The following is a 23,765-nucleotide window of genomic DNA, read 5'->3' on the forward strand; positions in this document are numbered from 1 at the left end:
CCATTTTGGCATAATGCTTCCGGTCATTGTCCATTTGGAAGACCCATTTCCTCCCAAGCTTTAACTTCCTGACTGATGTCTTGAGATGTTGCTTCAGTATTGCTACATAATCTTCTTTTATCATGATGCCATCTATTTTGTGAAGTGCACCAGTCCCTCCTGCAGTAAAACAACCCCACAACATGATGCTGCCACCCCCATGTTTCACAGTGGGGATGGTGTTCTTAAACTTCCAAGCTTCCTCCAAACATAACGATTAAGCCCCAAAAGTTCACTTTTACTTTATTCAAACCACAGGACATGTCTCCAAAAATTAAGATCTTTGTTCCTGTGTACATTTGCAAACATTAATCTGACTTTTTTTATGTTTCTTTTGGAGTAATGGCTTCTTGCTGGCAGAGTGGCCTTTCAGCCCATGTTGGTACAGTAGTCATTTAACTGAGGATATTGACACAATCTTACCAGCTTCTACCATCATATTCACAAGGTCTTTTGCTTTTGTCCTTGGGTTGATATGCACATGATGGACCAAAGTACGTTCATCTCTGGGACACAGAATCCATCTCCTTCCTGAGCGGTATGATGGCTGGACATTCCCATCTTGTTTGTGCTTGCATATACATGTTTGTATAGATGAACAAGGCACCTTCAGGTATCTTGAAATTGTACCCAAGGATGAGCCAGACTTGAGCAAGTCCCAATTCTCTTCTTGATATCTTGGCTAATTTCTTGAGACTTTCCCATGATGCTACACAAAGAAGCAGTGTGTTTCAGGTATGCATTAAAATACATCCACAGGTGTGTCTCTAATTAACTCAGATGTTGCCAAAAAAACCTATTAGAAGCTTCCAAACACATGACATTATCATATGGACAGTCCAGAATTGTTTAAAGGCATAGTAATCTTAATGTATGTAAACTTTTGACTTTGTTTTAAGCAAAATATTATCTCTTTCATTATTCTAGATAGATAGATAGATAGATAGATAGATAGATAGATAGATAGATAGACATATAGATGACCATTTATTCTGTAACATCCCAGAATAGCTTTTTAAACTTTATCAAATGAAAATCCATGAACTTAACTTTGAAGTAGCCGGTAAATCTCATTGTGAAGTTTATGGACTTTGCTCCTATTTTCTCTGAAAAATGATGACATTTGACCCAGTACAATCCTGTGGTGATTGATTTATGGGAAGCTATTACGACTGGGTACATTCTGTGTAATGCCAGTCACCTTTTTGATTGCTTTCCTCTACTTTGCCACCAGATTGCATATTTTTCCTTTCACATGGCATCAATCATTTAAGCTTTCCAAATAATCTATGCCTCCTCAATCTTGCACTGAAATCCAAAAACGTAATTTATACTAGTGGATAGACAGAATATATATATATTTTGGAATAAACATTGTTATTTTAGCCCCTTAACGACCGCCGATACACCTTTTAATGGTGGCAGTTAAGGGTGCTTAAACCACAGCGCCGTTAATTAACGGCGCTGTGGAAAAAGTGAATAGCGCCTCAGTTGCCGGGGGTAGCCGAGACCCCAGAGGACATGATTCAGGGTTTTTTTTAACCGACCCCTGGGTTGCGATCGCCGGTAATTAACCGTTTACCGGCGATCGCAAAAAAAAAAACGCAATTTCCCATTTAATTTCTCTGTCCTCCGATGTGATCGCACGTCAGAGGACAGAGAAATGGGGTCCCCGATAGCCCCCCTATACTCACCTGTCTCCCCCGCTGCTCCTCGTGGCTCCTGATGGGCGCCGCCATCTTGTTCCGGCCAAAAAATGGCGGGCACATGCGCAGTGCGCCCGCCGACCGGCACCCGGAAAATCTTTGGGGTCTCGGCTGCCAGGGGTAGCCAAGACCCCAAAGAACATGATCGGGGTCAGTTTTTACCGACCCCTGTTTTGCGATCGCCGGTAATTAACTGTTTACCGGCGGCCGCAAAAAAAAAAGCGATCTGTCATTCTCTGTCCTCTGATGTGATTGCACATCAGAGGACAGAGAAATAGGGGGATTCGGGGACTCTGCTATACTTACCGGTGTCACTGGGTCTTCCTGCATCCCCTCCTGCCCGCAGGCTTCTTCATCCAGTAATCCAGAAAGAAAATGGCGGGCGCATGGGGCTAAATTTAGGGTTAGGGTTTGGGTCTAAATTTAGGGTTAGAGTTGGCGCTAAATTTAGGGTTAGGGTTGGGGCTAAATTTAGGGTTAGGGTTAGGGCTAAATTTAGGGTTAGGGTTGGGACTAAATTTAAGGTTAGGGTTGGGGCTAAATTTAGGGTTAGGGTTGGGGCTAAATTTAGGGTTAGGGTTGGGGTTAAATTTAGGGTTAGAGTTAGGGTTAGGGCTAAATTTAGGGTTAGGGTAAGGGTTGGGGCTAAATTTACGGTTAGGGCTAGGGATAGGCTTCTATCACACTTGCATCGGCCTGACGTACCGACGCACGTTGTGAAAATTGTGCACAACGTGGGCAGCGGATACAGTTTTTCAAAGCATCCGCTGCCCAGTCTATGTCCTGGGGAGGAGGGGGCGAGGTTACGACCACGCATGCAAGGAAATGACAGATGCGACGTGCAAAAAAACGTTACATTGAACTTTTTTGTGACGACGGTTCACCAAAACACAATGGATCCAGTGCACGATGGACACGACGTGTGGCCATCCATCGCGATCAGTCGGCAATACAAGTCTATGGGCAAAAAACGCATCCTGCGGGCACATTTGCAGGATCCGTTTTTTGTCCAAAATGACGGATTGCGACGGATGCCACACGACGCAATTGTGAAAGTAGCCTTAGGGCTAGGGTTAGGGTTGGGGCTAAAGTTAGGGCTAGGGTTAGGGTTGGGGCTAAAGTTAGGGTTAGCGTTGGGGATAAATTTAGGGTTAGGGTTAGGGCTAGGGTTTGGCTAAAGTTAGGGTTAGGGTTAGGGTTGGGGCTAAAGTTAGGGCTACGGTTGCAGCTAAAGTTAGGGTTAGAGTTGGGATTAGGGTTAGGGTTTAGATTAGGGTTGGTATTAGGGTTAAGGTTGGCATTAGGGTTACGCTTGGGATTAGGGTTAGGTTTGGGTTTAGGGTTAAGGTTAGGGTTGGGATTAGGGTTAGGGGTGTATTGGGATTAGGGTTAGGTTTGGGTTTAAGGTTATGGTTATGGTTGAGATTAGGGTTGTTTTGGGGTTAGGGTTGTGATTATTGTAAGGGTTGTGATTAGGATTATGGATCGGGTTGGGATTAGGGTTAGGGGTGTGTTGGGGTTAGTGTTGGAGTTAGAATTGGGGGGTTTCCACTGTTTAGGTACATCAGGGGGTCTCCAAACACGACAGCCAATTTTGCGCTCAAAAAGTCAAATGGTGCTCCCTCCCTTCTGAGCTCTGCCGTGCGCCCAAACAGTGGTTTATCCCCACATATGGGGCATCAGCATACTTGGGATAAATTGGACAACAACTTTTGGCATCCAATTTTTCCTGTTACCCTTGTGAAAATAAAAACTTGGGGGCTACAAAATCTTTTTTGTGGAAAAAATTTTTTTTTTATTTTCACGACTCTGCATTATAAACTTCTGTGAAGCACTTGGGCATTCAAAGTTCTCACCACATATCTAGATAAGTTCCTTGGGGGTTTAGTTTCCAAAGTGGGGTCACTTGTGGGGGGTTACTACTGTTTAGGTACATCAGGGGCTCTGCAAATGCATTATAACGCCCGCAGACCATTCTATCAAAGTCTGCATTTCAAAACAGCGCTCCTTCCCTTCAGAGCTCTGCCATGCGCCCAAACAGTGGTCCCCCCCACACATGGGGTACCAGCATACTGAAGACAAATTGGACAACTACTTTTGGAGTCCAATTTCTCTTGTTGCTTTTGTGAAAATAAAAACTTGGGGGCTAAAAAATCTTTTTTTGTGGAAAAAAAATATTTTTTATTTTCATGACTCTGCATTATAAACTTCTGTGAAGCACTGGAGCATTCAAAGTTCTCACCACACATCTAGATAAGTTCCTTTGGGGGTCTAGTTTCCAAAATGGGGTCACTTGTTGGGGGTTTATACTGTTTAGGTACATCAGGGGCTCTGCAAACACAACATAATGCATGCAGGCCATTCTATCAAAGTCTGCATTCCAAAACGGCGCTCCTTCCCTTCAGAGTTCTGCCATGCGCCCAAACAGTGGTCCCCCCACATATGAGGTATCAGCGTACTCAGCATAAATTGCACAATAAATTTTGGGGTCCAATTTCTCCTGTTACCCTTGTGAAAGTAGAAATTTGGGGTGAAAAGATAATTTTTGTGGAAAAAAATATGATTTTTTTATTTTCACGGCTCTACGTTATAAACTTCTGTGAAGCAGTTGGGGGTTCATAGTGCTCACCACACATCTAGATGTGCTCTTTGGGGGTCTAGTTTCCAAAATGGGGCCACTTGTGGGGGGTTTCTACTGTTTAGGTACATCAGGAGCTCTGCAAATGCAACATGACGCCCGCAGACCATTCCATCAAAGTCTGCATTCCAAGCGGCGCTCCTTCCCTTCCGAGCCCCGATGGGTGCCCAAACAGTGCCCCACCCCCACATAGGGGTATCAGCATACTCAGGACAAACTGGTCAAAAGATTTTGTGGTCCAATGTCTCCTGTTACCCTTGAGAAAATAAAAATTGCAGGTTAAAAAATCATTTTTGAGGAAAAAAAAGGATTTTTTATTTTCACGGCTCTACTTTATAAATTTCTGTGAAGCACTTGGGGGTTTAAAGTGCTCACCACACATCTAAATAAGTTCCTTAAGGGGTCTAGTTTCCAAAATGGGGTCAATTGTGGGGGGCTTCTACTGTTTAGGCACATCAGGGGCTCTCCAAACGTGACATGGCGTCCGATCTCAATTCCAGCCAATTCTACATTGAAAAAGTAAAACGGCACTCCTTCTCTTCCAAGCTCTGCGGTGCACCCAAACAGTGGTTTACCCCCACATATTGGGTATCGACGTACTCAGGAGAAATTGCACAACAACTTTTGTGGTCTAATTTCTCCTGTTACCTTTGTGAAAATAAAAATTTTGGGGCAAAAAGTCATTTTTGTAAAAAAAATTTGATTTTTTTATTTTCACGGCTCTACGTTATAAACTTCTGTGAAGCACTTAGGGGTTCAAAGTGCTCACCACACATCTAGATAAGTTCCTTAAGGGGTCTAGTTTCCAAAATGGTGTCACTTGTGGGGGGTTTCCACTGTTTAGGCACATCAGGGGCTCTCTAAACGTGACATGGCGTCCCATCTCAATTCCAGCCAATTCTGCATTGAAAAAGTCAAATGGCGCTCCTTCACTTCCAAGCTCTGCGGTGCGCCCAAACAGTGGTTTACCCCCACATATGGGGTATCAGCGTATTCAGGAGAAATTGCACAAGAAAATTTATGGTTAAATTTCTGTTTTAACGCTTGTGAAAATAAAAAAAAATTATTCTGAAATAAAATGTCTGCAAAATAAAGTTAAATGTTCATTTTTTCCTTCCACATTGTTTCAGTTCCTGTGAAGCACATAAAGGGTTAATAAACTTCTTGAATGTGGTTTTGAGCACCTTGAGGGGTGCAGTTTTTAGAATGGTGTCACACTTCATTATTTTCTATCATAGAGACCCCTCAAAATGACTTCAAATGTGATGTGGTCCCTAAAAAAAAGGTGTTGTAAAAATGAGAAATTGCTGGTCAACTTTTAACCCTCATAACTATCTAACAAAAAAAAAATGTTGTTTCCAATATTGTGCTGATGTAAAGTAGACATGTGGGAAATGTTATTTATTAACTATTTTTTTGTGACATATCTCTCTGATTTAAGGGCATAAAAATACAAAGTTTGAAAATTGCAAAATTTTAAAGATTTTCGCCATATTTCCATTTTTTTCATAAATAATCGCAAGTAATATCGAAGAAATGTTACCACTAACATGAAGTACAATATGTCACGAAAAAACAGTCTCTGAATCAGTGGGATCCGTTAAAGTGTTCCAGAGTTATAACCTCATAAAGTGACAATGGTCAGAATTGTAAAAATTGGCTCGGTCATTAAGTACCAAATTGGCTCTGTCACTAAGGGGTTAAATTGTGCAATGGAAGTAACAATGTAAGGACTTACACACATGATGGCATAATGACTCAAAGTTTTACTAAGCCATAATTGGGTACCCAAATCTTCTATGGAGTCTTACTGTACCCCTGAATGCCTTCTATTATGGAGATTCTTCCATTAGAATTTTGCATAGAAGTAATTGACATATCCTGTAGTTGATTAGAATGAGGACATATCAACATACCACAAAAACATAGAGACTTGGGACCAGGAAGAAGCGACTTTTCTGTGCGAAACAGCTGTTGTATCCAAAAGTATGCCATTCCTTACCACACTGTAACTTTTATCTACTTGGAATAACGTTTTATGAATTTTTTACTCATAGATGAGTGCCGTCATTTAATTTCTTCTACTAATATATCATGTAGTTGTATAGAGGTGTTCTTCTATGATGGAATGTTGGGGGGTTATTGTAGGTGTAAAATATATGAAGATTATGGTAAAGAGAGTGTCCAATAAAAACGGTCTGAGAACAGAAAATTATCTATATATATAATCGTCTAAGGTCCACTTCCGTCTGTCTGTTTGTCTGTCACAGAAATCCCGTATCGCTGATTGGTCGCGGCCGGCTGGGCGCGACCGATCAGCAACAGACACAGTCCAGCCGCGAATTGGCCCCTCCCTCCTCCCCTCCAGTCAGTGCCCTCTCCATACGCCACTCCAGTCAGCGCCTACATAGCGTTTTAGCAGTCCGTTAAACGGACTGCGTTACACCGCGGCATAACACGGTGTAGCGCAGTCCGTTAACACTGCCATTAACCCTGTGTGACCAACTTTTTACTATTTTACTATGTAAAAACATATAACGTTAAAAATAATTTAAAAAAAATAAATATATTCTCACCTTCCGGTGTCCGCGGCAGTCTTTCCCGCTCCTCGCGACGCTCCGGTCCCATGAATGCATTGCGGCAACGACCCGTGATGACGTAGCAGTCTCACAAGAAGATGGCGTAGCGGTCTCACGAGACTGCTACATCATCACGTGTTATTGCCGCAAGGCATTACTGGGAATGGAGCGTCACGAAGAGCATCGCTAATGGCCTGGGCTGGATCCAGGGGTCCCCGGAAGGTACTCGAGTATATAACTATTTTTTATTTTAATTCTTTTTTAACAGGGATGTGGTGCCCACATTGCTATATACTATGTGGACGTGGACTGTTTTATATACTACGTGGGCTGTGTTACATACTGCGTGAGCTGTGTTATATACTGCGTAGGCTGTGTTATATACTACGTTGCTGTGCTCTACAGTACGTGGGCTGTGCTATATACTACGTGGCTGTGCAATATACTACGTGGCTGTGCAATATACTATGTGGCTGTGTTATATACTACGTGGGCTGTGTTATATACTGCGTGGGCTGTGCTATATACTACGTGGGCTGTGCTATATACTACGTGGGCTGTGTTATATACTGCATGGACTGTGTTATATACTACATGGGCTGTGTTATACACTGCGTAGGCTGTTCTATATACTACGTGGCTCTGCAATATACTACGTGGCTGTGCTATATACTACGTAGTTGTGCTATATACTATGTGCCTGTACTTTATACTACATGACTGGGCTATATACCATGTGGCTGCTATATACTACGTGGCTGCTACATACTACATGGCTGTGCTATATACTACTTGGCTGTTATATACTACGCAGCTGTGCTATATACTACATGGCTGTGTTATATACTACGTAGCTGTGCTTTATACTACGTGCCTCTGCTATTTACTATGTGGCTGTGCTATATACTACGTGGCTGTGCTATATACTAGGTGGCTGTGCTATATGGTACGTGGGCTGTGTTATGTGCTACGTGGGCTGTGAGACTCTTTCGCCCGGGGCCCTCAAAAACCTGCAGCTGGCCTTGGCTTCATTGATTGGTCGCGGCTGACCGGGCACGAACAATCAGTGACAGGCGCAGTCCGGCCGTGAATTGATGCGGGATTTGAACCACGCTTCACTAATTGGTCGCGCCCGGCCAGCCGAATCCTGTGTATTCATTGCATTATTCTGAAATATTCATAAATAAACTACATACATATTCTAGAATACCCGATGTGTTAGAATCGGGCGACCATCTAGTAATAAATAAACCCCTATATAATCTTTGCTTTAGTGCCTCTGCTCCGTTGGTCACCAATGGTGTGGCAGCGATTACTTCGTAAAAAACTTCATCAACGTGACCACTGTCAGTCACTGGTACCATTGGTCATGCTTGCATACACAGGCTTTGACTGCTGAGTCCAATGGTCGACTTACGCAAATCATGTACATAATATAATTTCTGCAGGACAGCATGGACCACCAGGCCAGTGGCGGGATTGCATACAGTATTTAAAAAAGCATTCCCATAAAGTTGTTATCATTTTGATATGTTGTATTGCAGTCATCATATTATACAGCACTGTCTACTTACAATCTCTAATTTTTCCCTTCTACCTAGTTAATTCTTCTCTTTTCCATTAGATCTATGACATCAAGTGATTAAAAACTGACAAGCTGAATACTTCTAAGCTCTATGTGAATACAGTACATCTGTTTTCCCTGCATGAGTCAACATGACAACTGCACTGAAAAGTTCCTGGCCGCCCATTTCTACCCCCTCTTCAACTCCTGACTAGAGGTCAGCGAACCCAAACAGTAAAGTTCAAATTCACATCAGTGAAAGTCTCCTGCTAAACTGCGGTGAACTCACCTCTGCACTGTTGGACTTTCTCACGATGCTAGCAGGGATCTCTCTGATGTCACCCAGTTCAGCTCGGCTGGGAACGCAGCCTCAGTGACCGGAAGTAACCTTGATGACGTCACTACTAGTCACTGAGGCTAAGCTCGCAGCAGCTCATTCACCAGTGAGTCTCAGCCTGGATGGTCACATCTTGGCACAGTCCAAGTAGAAAACTAGTAATCCCCAGACATGGATTACGGCGTGGGACAGAATGACTGACAGGTGAGGTGTCTTATAGACGCCTCTTCATTACTAACCCGTGGGCTTGATGTCACTTGACAATACAAAGGTGACGTCAACCCCACAAATATGAACCCCACTTGCCACCACTACAGTGCAAGTGGGAAGAGCCGGGCAAGGCACCAGAATTGACGTATCTAACAGATGTGCCTCTTCTGGGCGGCTGTGGGCTGCTATTTTTAGGCTGGGGGAATGTCCATGGCCACTTACCAGCCTGAAAGTACCAGTCCCCAGCTGTCTGCTTTAGCAAGGCTGGTTGTCAAAAAATGAAGGGAGCTTCACGCCATTTTTTAAAATTATGTAAATAATTTTAAAATATGGCGTGGGGACCCTTCTATTCTTTATAATCAGCGTTGCTCAAGCTGACAGATGGGGGTTGCAGCCCCCAGCTGTGTGTTTTGCCTAGCTAGTTACCAAAAATACAGAGGAACCCACTCCGTTTTTTACAAAAAAAAATTTATTTACAACGCAGGGGCCGACTGATGAATAGCTCCTGCTCTCACAATTTTTAGCAGCAGCAGGCGTCGGTTGATAGGAGCAGTAGTACAATCTGCTGACACCAGTGACCGGAGGTAAACTTTATACCTCAGATCACAGCTGCGTTCACGTTGTCTTTTGACAGCATAAGAACCGCGGATGTCTGACCGGCAGTGATGATTTTCCTGCAGATCAGAAGCGGTGTTTGCCACTCTGTTATGCACATGACAGCGTGGAAAATATTGGATGTTCGGGCTCCCCATTCAAATGAATGGGGTTCGGGTTCAGGTACCAGAACATTACCGCAAAATTTTTGTAACTGTTCGGCCGGACCTTAACTTCCAGGTGTCCACCCATCTCTACTCTTGACCTAGCAGCTCTGGTCCCCCTTTTGTTTTTATCTCACTTATTTGTCATTGACGTAGGATTGTAGATCTAATGCTGACTCATTCAGGGAAAAGAGACTTCCTGTTTTTACATAGACCTTAGAAAAATTCAGTTAGTAAATTTTAAATCAGGTGATGTCATTGACCTAATGGAAAAGAGAAAAATTATATGAGTACAAGGGCAAAATGAGCAATTGTAAGTAAAAAGTGCGAAATAATGTAATGATTGCAATATATTAAGAGGATACAAACTTTGATGGAAAAAGTCGTTCTTGAAGTAATGCCCATTTTTTTGTTTTAACAAATTTCAGCCCATTTTTCAAAAATCATGGCCAACACATTTAATTTTGCCCATACCAGCGTTTTCTGCGTTTGGGTGCAGTTGATTTAATTGGGGAATTAGGAGTTAATAGATGAGAATCCTTCACTTAGAGCCTTATTAGACAGAGTGTAGATAAGCTACACTAGACAGTCCAATAATTTCGATAAGTTTTGTGCAATACTTCATTTCCCCTCTGGAGGCGCTGCAGGAATCTTGAACACTTGCTTTTCCCCACAGATTATTGCTAAGTGTCACACCATTGAATATTGCAGCAATCACTTTATTTTCAGCAGATAACCCCTTTAATGATAATATTTCTCTGCCTATCAATATATTATGAAGTTTGCGTACAAGGCTTAAACAAAGATTTATACAAGAGAAAGTGATTTATAGTTTAACGATAAGCCCCGTCTTCCACAACACCAAAACATATAGCATCCGATTGATTAACATAAGAAATCACAAGAGCATCAACCCACCGTCCGGATGAGATATGAGAGGAGAAAATTCCTACAAGAATCCGGTCAATGAACCTGACCCATATCTTGAAAACTCTTCTAAAATTAATTTTGTGCATTTATCAAAGTGACAGTTGTGTTCCTGTTACCGGGACTTCAGAGTGTACAAATAGTGTACACATCCATAATAATTCTGCTGTTTCCCGGGGACGTGCTCTCCGGATCCACACTCTGCAGCTTTTAATAACACTTTTTTTTGCAGTAACTTTTCTCTGCTCTTGATGAATGAAACTCCATTATCATAAAACTAAAGGTCAGACATCTGCTCTTTTCTGAATTATTCTTATTAATTGAGGGTGTTTTGTAGATGATTGTTCATTCTTAAAAGGGTTTTCCAGGATTAACATATTGATAACCTAGCAACAGGATACCCTCAGGCACCCCCATGATTAGGGTAAATTTTGAATGGCCTTTTCTTAAAAATCCTTTCAAGGCTGCGGTTATCCCAGTTGCTTGTGCACCTTTTTCTACCACTCTTTTTCCTCCTCAGCTTTCCATTAACATGCTTGGATACAGCACTCTGTGAACAGCCAGCTTCTTTAGCAATGAACTTTTGGGGCTTACCCTCCTTGTGGAGTGTGTCAATGACAGCCTTCTGGACATCTGTCAAGTCAGCAGTCTTCCCCATGATTGTGAAGCTACTGAAACAGACTGAGGGGCCTTTTTAAATGCTTAGAATGCCTTTGCAGGTGTTTTTTTTTTTATTAATTATTCTAATTTACTGAGATAATGACTTTTGGGTTTTCATTGGCTGTAACCCATAATCATCAACATTAACAGAAATACACACTTGAAATAGATCACTCTGTGTGTAATGACTCTATCTAATATATGAGTTTCATTTTTTGTATTGAAGAACTGAAATAAATTAACTTTTTGATGATATTCTAAGTTTGTGAGTTGCACCTGTACGTGGGTTTTCTCCTTGGGAACTTAAACCTATCTGACATTTGATACACTGCAATATTGTTGTACAGCAATATATTATGAAATGGAAGAACTTCTAGAGACTGGATTTTATAGGCCACTGTCTGTCAACAGACACAATAGGCACCCCGTGAACGCATCGCATGGGGAAAGAGTGTGGGTCAGTGACCGTGAAAAAGTGACAACTGCCAATTTAAAGCCTTTAAATGCAGCTGTCATGCCTGATAGTAGCATTTAAGAGGTTAAACTGTTGCGATCGGAGATGAGATATTCTCGGTTGCCAGCTATGTAACAGAGAAGGCACCTGTGCAGCATGAAGTGGGCTCCGACTATTGATTAGTGTGTGCTACCATACTCTGCTACCGTGGCGTTCTCTGGTATCCAGCACTGTTCATTCCTCTTCTCAGTGATGTCACCACTCTTTAGACTATTCGGCTTACTCTGTGTTGTATAAATGAGCCAGAATTCTCTTTTGCAATGTAAGGCTGATTTCAGACTTGCATACGGGAGGGCTGTGGATGGCAGCGTACTTCCTCCCTTCTTCCTCCCTAAAACCATGCCTGCGTTCCGCCTATGCTCCACTTACGCCTCCTTGCGCCCTGCATACTTATCTTTAACAGTCGGTACGCAGGGACGTAAGCTGTATGCGGATGCCTCCGCATGCGCCGTTTTGGTGCTGCGCCGAACGCAACATGTTGCATTTTGTTGCGGTCAGCACAATTCAAAAATGGCGCATGCGGAGGCATCTGCATACAGCGTACGTCCCAGTGTACCCAATGATAAAGATAGGTACGCAGGGCAACGCAGGATGCAAGGAGAAGTAGGCGTAGCGTAGGCAGAGTGTAGGCGTGGTTTCAGGGAGGAATAAGGGAGGAAGTACGCTGCCATCCGCAGCACTCCCGTATGCAAGTCTGAAACCAGCCTTAGTCTCTGGGATCTTGTTCTGCCGCTCCACAGGATTACATTTTAAAAGGAACTTCTGGGTCACACAGAGCGCAATGTGACCTGGAGAAACCGAACATCGGTGATCACTCAGAAGAGGAACAGAACAGCGCTGGATCCCGGAGAAGGTGGCGATAGGTAAGTATATTAACACACACAACAATGCATACAAATATACATGGATTTATAAAAAAAACCTCTTGAGAGGGAATCTGTAAATAAAACAGGTCTCCCACTCACACCTGATTGTCATCCCATTGATTGAATATACTTGTCTCTAATTTCACTTTTAAATCTTCTGCTACTCCTAAAGGTTCACATACTTTGTTTAGCCACTCACGGACATGCAATGTTGGATCATTTTCTTATTAAAAAAATGAATTAGCCTAATATTTTTGACTCATTTTGTTTTGATTTGATTTAGTTCTTTTTATCTACTTTAAGTACTTAAGTCTGATGTAGTTTTAAGTAAGATTTATGCAGAAAAATAGAAAATTCTAAATGATTCTCAAACTTTTTCAAGCACCACTATATGTATAGTATTTTAAAGATTCAAAATAACCATTGGTCGTTTTTCTTAGAGGTCCTGTGAAGTTTTCTCTATGGGTATGTGCATATGGCGCCATTTAGACGCCGACACAGCTGCTCAGGTTCTTTATGCAAAGACACTTCAGGACAATGCTGGCAGTCGTTTCTCTGAGGTTGCTTCACCAGGGGCTTTGCCGTCACGACTTTTACTCTATGCTACTAAGTATTGAGAGCGGTCGACTTCCAAGTGGAAGCCACCCGAAGAATGGGCATGTCAATACTTTCTACCACTTAATGGTTTCCGAAACCCGAGCATATCAATTAAGTGATATAACCTGTGCAAATCAATGTCATTGTGGCATTGCTGTGCATAACATTCGTTTTATGGGGCGATTTTGCTGCCCTTCTTCAGGCGATTCTGGACAGAATTCGCCATAAAAAGACATCTTATGCATAAAGCCTTGGCATGTCTTAAAACACAATGCATGGTTTTCAATTTAAGAAAAAAAAAAGATGAACTTCTAAAACAAAGGAAATGTGATTGTTTTTATCGTATGTATTGCATTTTGTGCTGCATAGTCTGCTGCTTACAAAATTATATTATAGGCATGGTGGTGCCGGAGCATGTGTATACAAGTATATTTTCAGGTTATTTGATATTAATATACAAACACAATTCACTTGGAGATAAAAATAATCCTGCATCCATGGAAAACACATGAAAAGGCCCGTGATCCCTTAGTGATCACTCTACTCATTTCCATTTTGATATATTCCACTCACATCTGTAAGCACGTAGAGTGTATAAAGATCAGCTTTCATATGAAATCTTGTTTTCAGGATTCCATCAGTTTTGTGAAGTTTTGTGGGCTGCTTTACACAGAACGGTTATTGAAAAACAAACAAAAAAAAACTGCTCTGTAATTGATGGATTCCATTTAATGCTCTATAAAGATGGCGAAACACAATAGAGGCCTTATCAAAACCATCGGAAAAAAGCTGCTTCTGTAACAACCAATCGGAGAAGCCTATATTTTACCAAAGTTGTTTAAAAAATGTAAACTGCTCTGTGATTGGTTGCTTGTAAGTAACAAAGTCAGTATTCATGTAATAACGCATATGAAATAAATATGTATCTATTTGTTTTAGACTATTTTAATAAAACTGCCCAATTTTTATCCTGCTATAGACCAGTTTTTAATTTTGGGCTTTCGTCCTTACCTGCCATAACTTTTTGTTTCCATGAGGCCTGTTTTTTTTTCCAGCAAAGCTTGTAGTTTTGAATGATTGACTTAGATCACTTTCCCACAAACTTACTTGAAAATGTAAAAAACAAATTCCAATCTCAGTGAAAAGGTGAGAAAAGAAAAAGAAATTCCACCATTGTTTTTTAGGCCTTGTTTTTACAGTTTTTATGGTTTTCATTGTGCCGTTAAAATGACTACCGAACATGGTTATGGTGATATCAAGCTTCTATAGATTTTTTTAAATCAAAAGTGGTGAAATGAAAGCAGAAATAAAAAAAAAACATGTATAGTACGGCCAAAAGTGCTGGCACCCTTGAAATTCTTCCAATAAATGAAGTATTTCTCCCAGAGAGTATTTCCTGGGTTTGCAGCCTAGGTCAAGGGTCTTCCAACAGGACAAGGACCCAAAACATACAGACAGGTGGTCTTGTCCCTCTGTGGTATCTGGTGTGCTGAGGTCTTATCTCCCCTCTCTTTATTATTATTTTGGATTTAGAGGCACCTAAGAGAATAATAAATGTCTTTCCATGGCAATTGGAGATCCTGATAGAAGTAGTGATCCTCCATATTTCTGTGATAGACTGATAGAAGCAGTGATCCTCCATATTTCTGCCCTATACTGATAGAAGCAGTGATCCTCCATATTTCTGCCCTAGACTGATAGAAGCAGTGATCCTCCATATTTCTGCCCTAGACTGATAGAAGCAGTGATCCTCCATATTTCTGTCCTAGACTGATAGAAGCAGTGATCCTCCATATTTCTGCCCTATACTGATAGAAGCAGTGATCCTCCATATTTCTGTCCTAGACTGATAGAAGCAGTGATCCTCCATATTTCTGCCCTAGACTGATAGAAGCAGTGATCCTCCAAATTTCTCCCGTAGACTGATAGAAGCAGTGATCCTCCATATTTCTCCCGTAGACTGATAGAAGCAGTGATCCTCCATATTTCTGCCCTATACTGATAGAAGCAGTGATCCTCCATATTTCTGTCCTAGACTGATAGAAGCAGTGATCCTCCATATTTCTGTCCTAGACTGATAGAAGCAGTGATCCTCCATATTTCTGCCCTATACTGAAAGAAGCAGTGATCCTCCATATTTCTGTCCTAGACTGATAGAAGCAGTGATCCTCCATATTTCTGCCCTAGACTGATAGAAGCAGTGATCCTCCATATTTCTCTCGTAGACTGATAGAAGCAGTGATCCTCCATATTTCTGCCCTAGACTGATAGAAGCAGTGATCCTCCATATTTCTCCCGTAGACTGATAGAAGCAGTGATCCTCCATATTTCTGTCCTAGACTGATAGAAGCAGTGATCCTCCATATTTCTGCCCGAGACTGATAGAAGCAGTGATCCTCCATATTTCTCCCGTAGACTGATAGAAGCAGTGATCCTCCATATTTCTGCCCTAGACTGATAGAAGCAGTGATCCTCCATATTTCTCCCGTAGACTGATAGAAGCAGTGATCCTCCATATTTCTGCCCTAGACTGATAGAAGTAGTGATCCTCCATATTTCTGACCTAGACTGATAGAAGCAGTGATCCTCTATATTTCTGCCCTAGACTGATAGAAGCAGTGATCCTCCATATTTCTGTCCTAGACTGATAGAAGCAGTGATCCTCCATATTTCTGCCCTAGACTGATAGAAGCAGTGATCCTCCATATTTCTGTGATAGACTGATAGAAGCAGTGATCCTCCATATTTCTCTCATAGACTGATAGAAGCAGTGATCCTCCATATTTCTCCCGTAGACTGATAGAAGCAGTGATCCTCCATATTTCTCCCGTAGACTGATAGAAGCAGTGATCCTCCATATTCCTGCCCTAGACTGATAGAAGCAGTGATCCTCCATATTTCTCCCGTAGACTGATAGAAGCAGTGATCCTCCATATTTCTGCCCTAGATTGATAGAAGCAGTGATCCTCCATATTTCTGTCCTAGACTGATAGAAGCAGTGATCCTCCATATTTCTCCCGTAGACTGATAGAAGCAGTGATCCTCCATATTTCTCCCGTAGACTGATAGAAGCAGTGATCCTCCATATTTCTGTCCTAGACTGATAGAAGCAGTGATCCTCCATATTTCTCCCATAGACTGATAGAAGCAGTGATCCTCCATATTTCTGCCCTAGACTGATAGAAGCAGTGATCCTCCATATTTCTGTCCTAGACTGATAGAAGCAGTGATCCTCCATATTTCTGCCCTATACTGAAAGAAGCAGTGATCCTCCATATTTCTGTCCTAGACTGATAGAAGCAGTGATCCTCCATATTTCTGTCCTAGACTGATAGAAGCAGTGATCCTCCATATTTCTGCCCTAGACTGATAGAAGCAGTGATCCTCCATATTTCTGTCCTAGACTGATAGAAGCAGTGATCCTCCATATTTCTGCCCAATACTGAAAGAAGCAGTGATCCTCCATATTTCTGTCCTAGACTGATAGAAGCAGTGATCCTCCATATTTCTGTCCTAGACTGATAGAAGCAGTGATCCTCCATATTTCTGCCCTAGACTGATAGAAGCAGTGATCCTCCATATTTCTACCGTAGACTGATAGAAGCAGTGATCCTCCATATTTCTGTCCTAGACTGATAGAAGCAGTGATCCTCCATATTTCTGCCCTAGACTGATAGAAGCAGTGATCCTCCATATTTCTGTCCTAGACTGATAGAAGCAGTGATCCTCCATATTTCTGCCCTATACTGAAAGAAGCAGTGATCCTCCATATTTCTGTCCTAGACTGATAGAAGCAGTGATCCTCCATATTTCTGTCCTAGACTGATAGAAGCAGTGATCCTCCATATTTCTGCCCTAGACTGATAGAAGCAGTGATCCTCCATATTTCTGTCCTAGACTGATAGAAGCAGTGATCCTCCATATTTCTGTCCTAGACTGATAGAAGCAGTGATCCTCCATATTTCTGCCCTAGACTGATAGAAGCAGTGATCCTCCATATTTCTGTCCTAGACTGATAGAAGCAGTGATCCTCCATATTTCTGCCCTAGACTGATAGAAGCAGTGATCCTCCATATTTCTCCCGTAGACTGATAGAAGCAGTGATCCTCCATATTTTTGTCCTAGACTGATAGAAGCAGTGATCCTCCATATTTCTGCCCGAGACTGATAGAAGCAGTGATCCTCCATATTTCTCCCGTAGACTGATAGAAGCAGTGATCCTCCATATTTCTGCCCTAGATGGATAGAAGCAGTGATCCTCCATATTTCTGTGATAGACTGATGGAAGCAGTGATCCTCCATATTTCTGCCCTAGACTGATAGAAGCAGTGATCCTCCATATTTCTGCCCTAGACTGATAGAAGCAGTGATCCTCCATATTTCTGCCCTAGACTGATAGAAGCAATGATCCTCCATATTTCTCTCGTAGACTGATAGAAGCAGTGATCCTCCATATTTCTGCCCTAGATGGATAGAAGCAGTGATCCTCCATATTTCTGTGATAGACTGATGGAAGCAGTGATCCTCCATATTTCTGCCCTAGACTGATAGAAGCAGTGATCCTCCATATTTCTGCCCTAGACTGATAGAAGCAGTGATCCTCCATATTTCTGCCCTAGACTGATAGAAGCAATGATCCTCCATATTTCTCTCGTAGACTGATAGAAGCAATGATCCTCCATATTTCTCTCGTAGACTGATAGAAGCAGTGATCCTCCATATTTCTGTCCTAGACTGATAGAAGCAGTGATCCTCCATATTTCTCTCGTAGACTGATAGAAGCAGTGATCCTCCATATTTCTGCCCTAGATTGATAGAAGCAGTGATCCTCCATATTTCTGTCCTAGACTGATAGAAGCAGTGATCCTCCATATTTCTCCCGTAGACTGATAGAAGCAGTGATCCTCCATATTTCTCCCGTAGACTGATAGAAGCAGTGATCCTCCATATTTCTGCCCTAGACTGATAGAAGCAGTGATCCTCCATATTTCTCCCGTAGACTGATAGAAGCAGTGATCCTCCATATTTCTGCCCTAGACTGATAGAAGCAGTGATCCTCCATATTTCTGCCCTAGACTGATAGAAGCAGTGATCCTCCATATTTCTGCCCTAGACTGATAGAAGCAGTGATCCTCCATATTTCTCCCGTAGACTGATAGAAGCAGTGATCCTCCATATTTCTGCCCTAGACTGATAGAAGCAGTGATCCTCCATATTTCTGCCCTAGACTGATAGAAGCAGTGATCCTCCATATTTCTGCCCTAGACTGATAGAAGCAGTGATCCTCCATATTTCTGCCCTAGACTGATAGAAGCCGTGATCCTCCATATTTCTCTCGTAGACTGATAGAAGCAGTGATCCTCCATATTTCTGTGATAGACTTATAGAAATCTTTTCTTCCTGCTCTGATTCTTCCACGTTCCCAGAAGGTTTGCAGCAGCTGCTATAATATAGCTGTATTTCTTCATTATTATCCTCATAGCAGAATGAAATTTCCTGCTTATTATCTGAGGTTTGCAGCATTGTATCCTGGGAGATATTTGCTTGCACCATTCTCGATCATTACCCACTATGGATGTCTTAGGAGGAGTATATGCGATTCACCACTTTACGCTCATATATGCATGCTTGAGATTTCAATGTATCAATAAAACATTCCTTGAATATTTAGTTGTTGCTCAGTTTCTTCTTCGGGGAAGTTAAGTGTTTTGTACTTTGCATAGAACATGTGTTTTTAACAACAGATGCTTGAACTTTGCAGCTACCAAGAATTCATTTCCACTCGGCGAGATTCCTTGGAGAAACACTTGTCCAGACACAATGGTCGAGAATTGCTTAGTAAAGTGCAGCATATAAGAAAAGTCGGCGATACGATGGACCAGACACTTGTGAAACGACTGTAACCGCTCGAGTGCTGAATTACTGTACTTGTTGCTACGAAGAACGTTCTCTTACTTTACACAATAGAAATTGAGTTTTTTTGTAACTTTTCATAGTTTCATTGTTGGTACATTGTATTTCAGTCTGGGTTGAAACCACCAGGAGCAATGTAATCAATATAATAACTGGGAAAAACAAGGCTCCTCTCAACTCCCCACTGTCATCACCAACCACAGAAACAAAACCATTGCATCATTGAAGTGCAGGAGCATTGATGTAAGGTGCGCAGGATGGTAGCCATGGGCGAGCTGCTGCGCCATAACGCCCTGGCACTTTACAATCAAATTGTGTCCCAGACTATTAGTGTTGTGCTGTGTACATTGCATTGTACTCACTTGCAGGCCTTCGCTGTCTTCACGTTTTCAGTGCCAAGATCAACCACACACACAGAGGACTCCCGATTTATTTTAACAAGTTCAACTTCACTGGACAGTTCAAGTACATCAGTCTTTAGCACGCAGTATCGGGCACAGCACCCTCCACCCTCCTCCTTGCTCCATCATTACAGTATATTTCAAGCATTTGCCTTCATTCAGTTTGGACTATCCCTACGTTAACAGATCCTGTTAGCCCTAGGGACCCCCCGTCCAGCACCGCAGTATCCCCGAGATCCACTTTGTTTCCTTCACTCAGTTCACTGTCCATCTTCCTCTGTATGTAAGGGATTAAGGCACTCTCCTCAGTGCTAATTTTGGGCCACAGGCCCCGGATGTTGCTGGGATGTCTGCAGGAAACTTGGTATTCCTCATACTGCAAGAAAAATATTCATATAATACCCTGAGGATAGGGAATATAAAAGGGACAACACCGTGCAGGATCTAAGCGCAATATTAAAAATATCACAAAAAGTGCAAAGCTTATGCACTCACCAGACTTAGGTTGAAGAAACAGCGTATTGAAAACGGGGGGAAGTCCGAACCACGATCCCGGTTATTTGGTCTGCTGCACGGCTCCTGGTCCATGAGGCAATCCTCAATCGTCCACAGGTGAAAGTAAAAAGATGCAGAAAACCAGTGTAATGCCGGCGCTTCCGAAAATTATGTCATGTGCTGCAATAGCTTAGGCTGGGTTCACACTGCGTTAGTGTGACCCATTTAACGGACTACATTACACCGCAGCATAACACGGTGTAACGTAGTCCGTTAACACTGCCATTACTTTCAATGGCAGATGCATCCCTAGCGCACGCCCAGAATGGGCGTGCGCTAGGGATGTGCCGTCATTGAGTGACGTACCCGAGACGTGGGCTGCAGCGTTTCCGGGTCCGTCACTGCTAGCGCAGATGGAGGTAGCAGATGCTCCATCTGCGCTAGCACTGTGCAAACATCGGCACTTGCGTTAGTGCAGTCCGTTTAACGGATGTGTTGAACGGACTGCACTATCGCAGTGTGAACCTAGCCTTAATGAACAAAGTTTTTTATTCTACATATACCAAGTAAAATCTAGTAAAAACAACCCGTTTTGGCTTGACAAGAGCAAAAGCCTTCATCGGGTAAATTATACAACCAGAATAATATGTACTCCACGTGCCTTCAGCCCACTGCCCTTGAAGTTTACCTTGCCACTTAGCAAATGAACTATCCTCACTAACTCACTAAACAAGTGGTTCCCTCTTACTTGCCCTAACCGCTCCCACTGTAGACTGGACCAATCATTAACTGTCTCTTTACTCTGTCTGCCCCCGCAGTCTTTTGCTGGGCAAACTTAACCTTTCACCTACCTAACAACAGTCACTATCCTGTAACAGTATGCACTAAGCATATTACACGTACAACGCCTATCACTGTCTATTTTGCTCTATGTCCTAAACTGTAAACTATATTCTATATTTTTCCTATACCTGAGCTGAGTGTACCAGGGTTACCTTAGGCTTTACCTTTGCAGCACCCACACTGCAGCATCAGTACCTATCACACTTTGCATTGTTTATATTGCATTCTATACATTTTACATTTCACATGTCACCATAAATCGCATGACAGGATTCACACTACACAATCGTCGTCTTCAGGGGCAGCAACATAACAGTTGTATGAAATAGTTTTATTACAATAAGAAATAGCACATAAATTCTGCTGCATTGGACAGCTATGGATAAACTCAGATTCTTCCACCAACCCTTCTTCCATCTGTGGGACATGCTTCACTCTCTGTCCACATTCAAGGCTTTCTCCAAAGTGAATGACTTTGGGATTTCATGCTATTTACCCTACATAAGAGGTTTAAGTGGCACATGTGTGTTCTGAATGTCATCTAGTGTTGTATAACTTATGCTTTGCTCTCTTTGTTCATCCTTAAAAAAATCCATAACAGTTAACATGACATCTGATGTGTGGCAGCAGAAGAAGCTGAGAAGATTGATATACTGAATATTTTTTCCTAAATCTCGATAACTCATATTTTATTCATATTAGAATTATTTTTTGGTTTTGGAATACCCTTCGTCATCCAAAGGCATGTTTTTTTTTTATGTGCCTTTATCACCCTTCTCTGGTCCAATGCTGAGAGTCCACCACGGCTCCCAAGTGCCTGTTATTGTCTGTAGCACTGATGTCATATCAATAGTGATACAGACAAGCTTTTGCAAAAGCGCCAACAATTTTGTCCTGCTTATTTTTAGAGTTTTGTGTGACATTATTTCCAATTTGCCTTTATTTCTCTGATTATTTTTTTTTGTGTTGTTCCAATACACACAAAGGAAATAAATATGCGTATAACAAAACATGTGTAATTGCAATAATTTTCTGGGAGAAATACTTCACTTTCTGGAACAATTTCAAGCGGGCCAACACTTTTCAGCCATGACTGTATAAGCGTAAATGTTGACACAGTGTTGAATATCTTAGCGATGCGCTACATTACAGAATGCATTTTTTTTCTCCACATTTTCAATATTTTATTCTTATTTTTGTAGATGTTCCAGTGGATTTGATCGCCATCGACAAGACTGGGTAGAAAATAGCTGCCCGGAAGAGGTACGGTATATAGTCATGGTTGGATTAGTATTAGTCTATGTTCTCCATAATTTCAGGAGGTTCAAGAAAGGACAGAAAATCTGAATGACAGTCTCATGTGTAAGAATATGTGATTCTAAACAGCTAAAATATGCAATTGTAAAGCATAGGCAGCATGGTGGCTCAGTGGTTAGCACTGTATGGTGGCTCAGTGGTTAGCACTGTATGGTGACTCAGTGGTTAGCACTGTATGGTGGCTCAGTGGTTAGCACTGTATGGTGGCTCAGTGGTTAGCACTGTATGGTGGCTCAGTGGTTAGCACTGTATGGTGGCTCAATGGTTAGCACTGAATGGTGGCTCAGTGGTTAGCACTGTATGGTGGCTCAGTGGTTAGCACTGTATGGTGGCTCAGTGGTTAGCACTGAATGGTGGCTCAGTGGTTAGCACTGTATAGTGGCTCAGTGGTTAGCACTGTATGGTGGCTCAGTGGTTAGCACTGTACGGTGGCTCAGTGGTTAGCACTGTACGGTGGCTCAGTGGTTAGCACTGTATAGTGGCTCAGTGGTTAGCACTGAATGGTGGCTCAGTGGTTAGCACTGTATAGTGGCTCAGTGGTTAGCACTGTACGGTGGCTCAGTGGTTAGCACTGTACTGTGGCTCAGTGGTTAGCACTGTATGGTGGCTCAGTGGTTAGCACTGTATGGTGGCTCAGTGGTTAGCACTGTACGGTGGCTCAGTGGTTAGCACTGTATGGTGGCTCAGTGGTTAGCACTGTATGGTGGCTCAGTGGTTAGCACTGAATGGTGGCTCAGTGGTTAGCACTGTATGGTGGCTCAGTGGTTAGCACTGTATGGTGGCTCAGTGGTTAGCACTGTATGGTGGCTCAGTGGTTAACACTGTATGGCGGCATATTGATTAGCACTGTTGCTTTGCAGTGCTGGTTTTCCTGGTTTAAATCCCACCTGGGGCAACATTTGCCAGGAGTTTATGTTTGGGACTGTAAAACACACTGATAGGGAATGTAGATTGTGAGCCCAATGGGGACAGTGATGATAATGTCCGTAAAGCGCTGTGTAATTAATAGTGTTATGTAAGTGAGTAAAGTAAAAAAAAATATGTATAATTGTATCATCACTATATAATATGTAATATAAGAAGATAATAGGTAGATAATAAGTGACCTTCCATCATGTCCCTTGAAGGGACACTTTCAAATCCAATTTTTGACTTCTGTAAATCACAGTAAGTGCAATTATCTTTGGCTTTGACTTACACATAACAGGGGCCACTAGTACTGCGGGGGAACAAATTAATGATTTCTTGGCTCTTGATAACAGCTTGTAAGTAAACGTGACAACCGCATTTTGTATTCCAGGCAGGTTTCAGGTTTTTTTTTTCTGCAGACTAAAAAGCATTCACATATGACCCAGTGCTCCGTACCGAAGGCTCAAAGTGAACACTTCAGAACGTACACAA

General features: G+C 42.2%; 1 protein-coding gene across 2 annotated transcripts in view; it reads left to right on the top strand.

Moving 5' to 3' along the window:
- Positions 1-23,765, top strand: part of PLXDC2 (plexin domain containing 2) — a 635,896-nt gene that overhangs the window by 571,057 nt on the left and 41,074 nt on the right. For both annotated transcript variants that reach the window (XM_069729531.1, XM_069729533.1), the window contains one exon: positions 22,250-22,310. In XM_069729531.1, the coding sequence (XP_069585632.1) occupies positions 22,250-22,310 (61 nt within the window). The remainder of the gene's footprint in view (positions 1-22,249; positions 22,311-23,765) is intronic.

This window comes from Ranitomeya imitator, chromosome 6 (assembly GCF_032444005.1).
Source record: "Ranitomeya imitator isolate aRanImi1 chromosome 6, aRanImi1.pri, whole genome shotgun sequence".
Taxonomy (NCBI): Eukaryota; Metazoa; Chordata; class Amphibia; order Anura; family Dendrobatidae; genus Ranitomeya; species Ranitomeya imitator.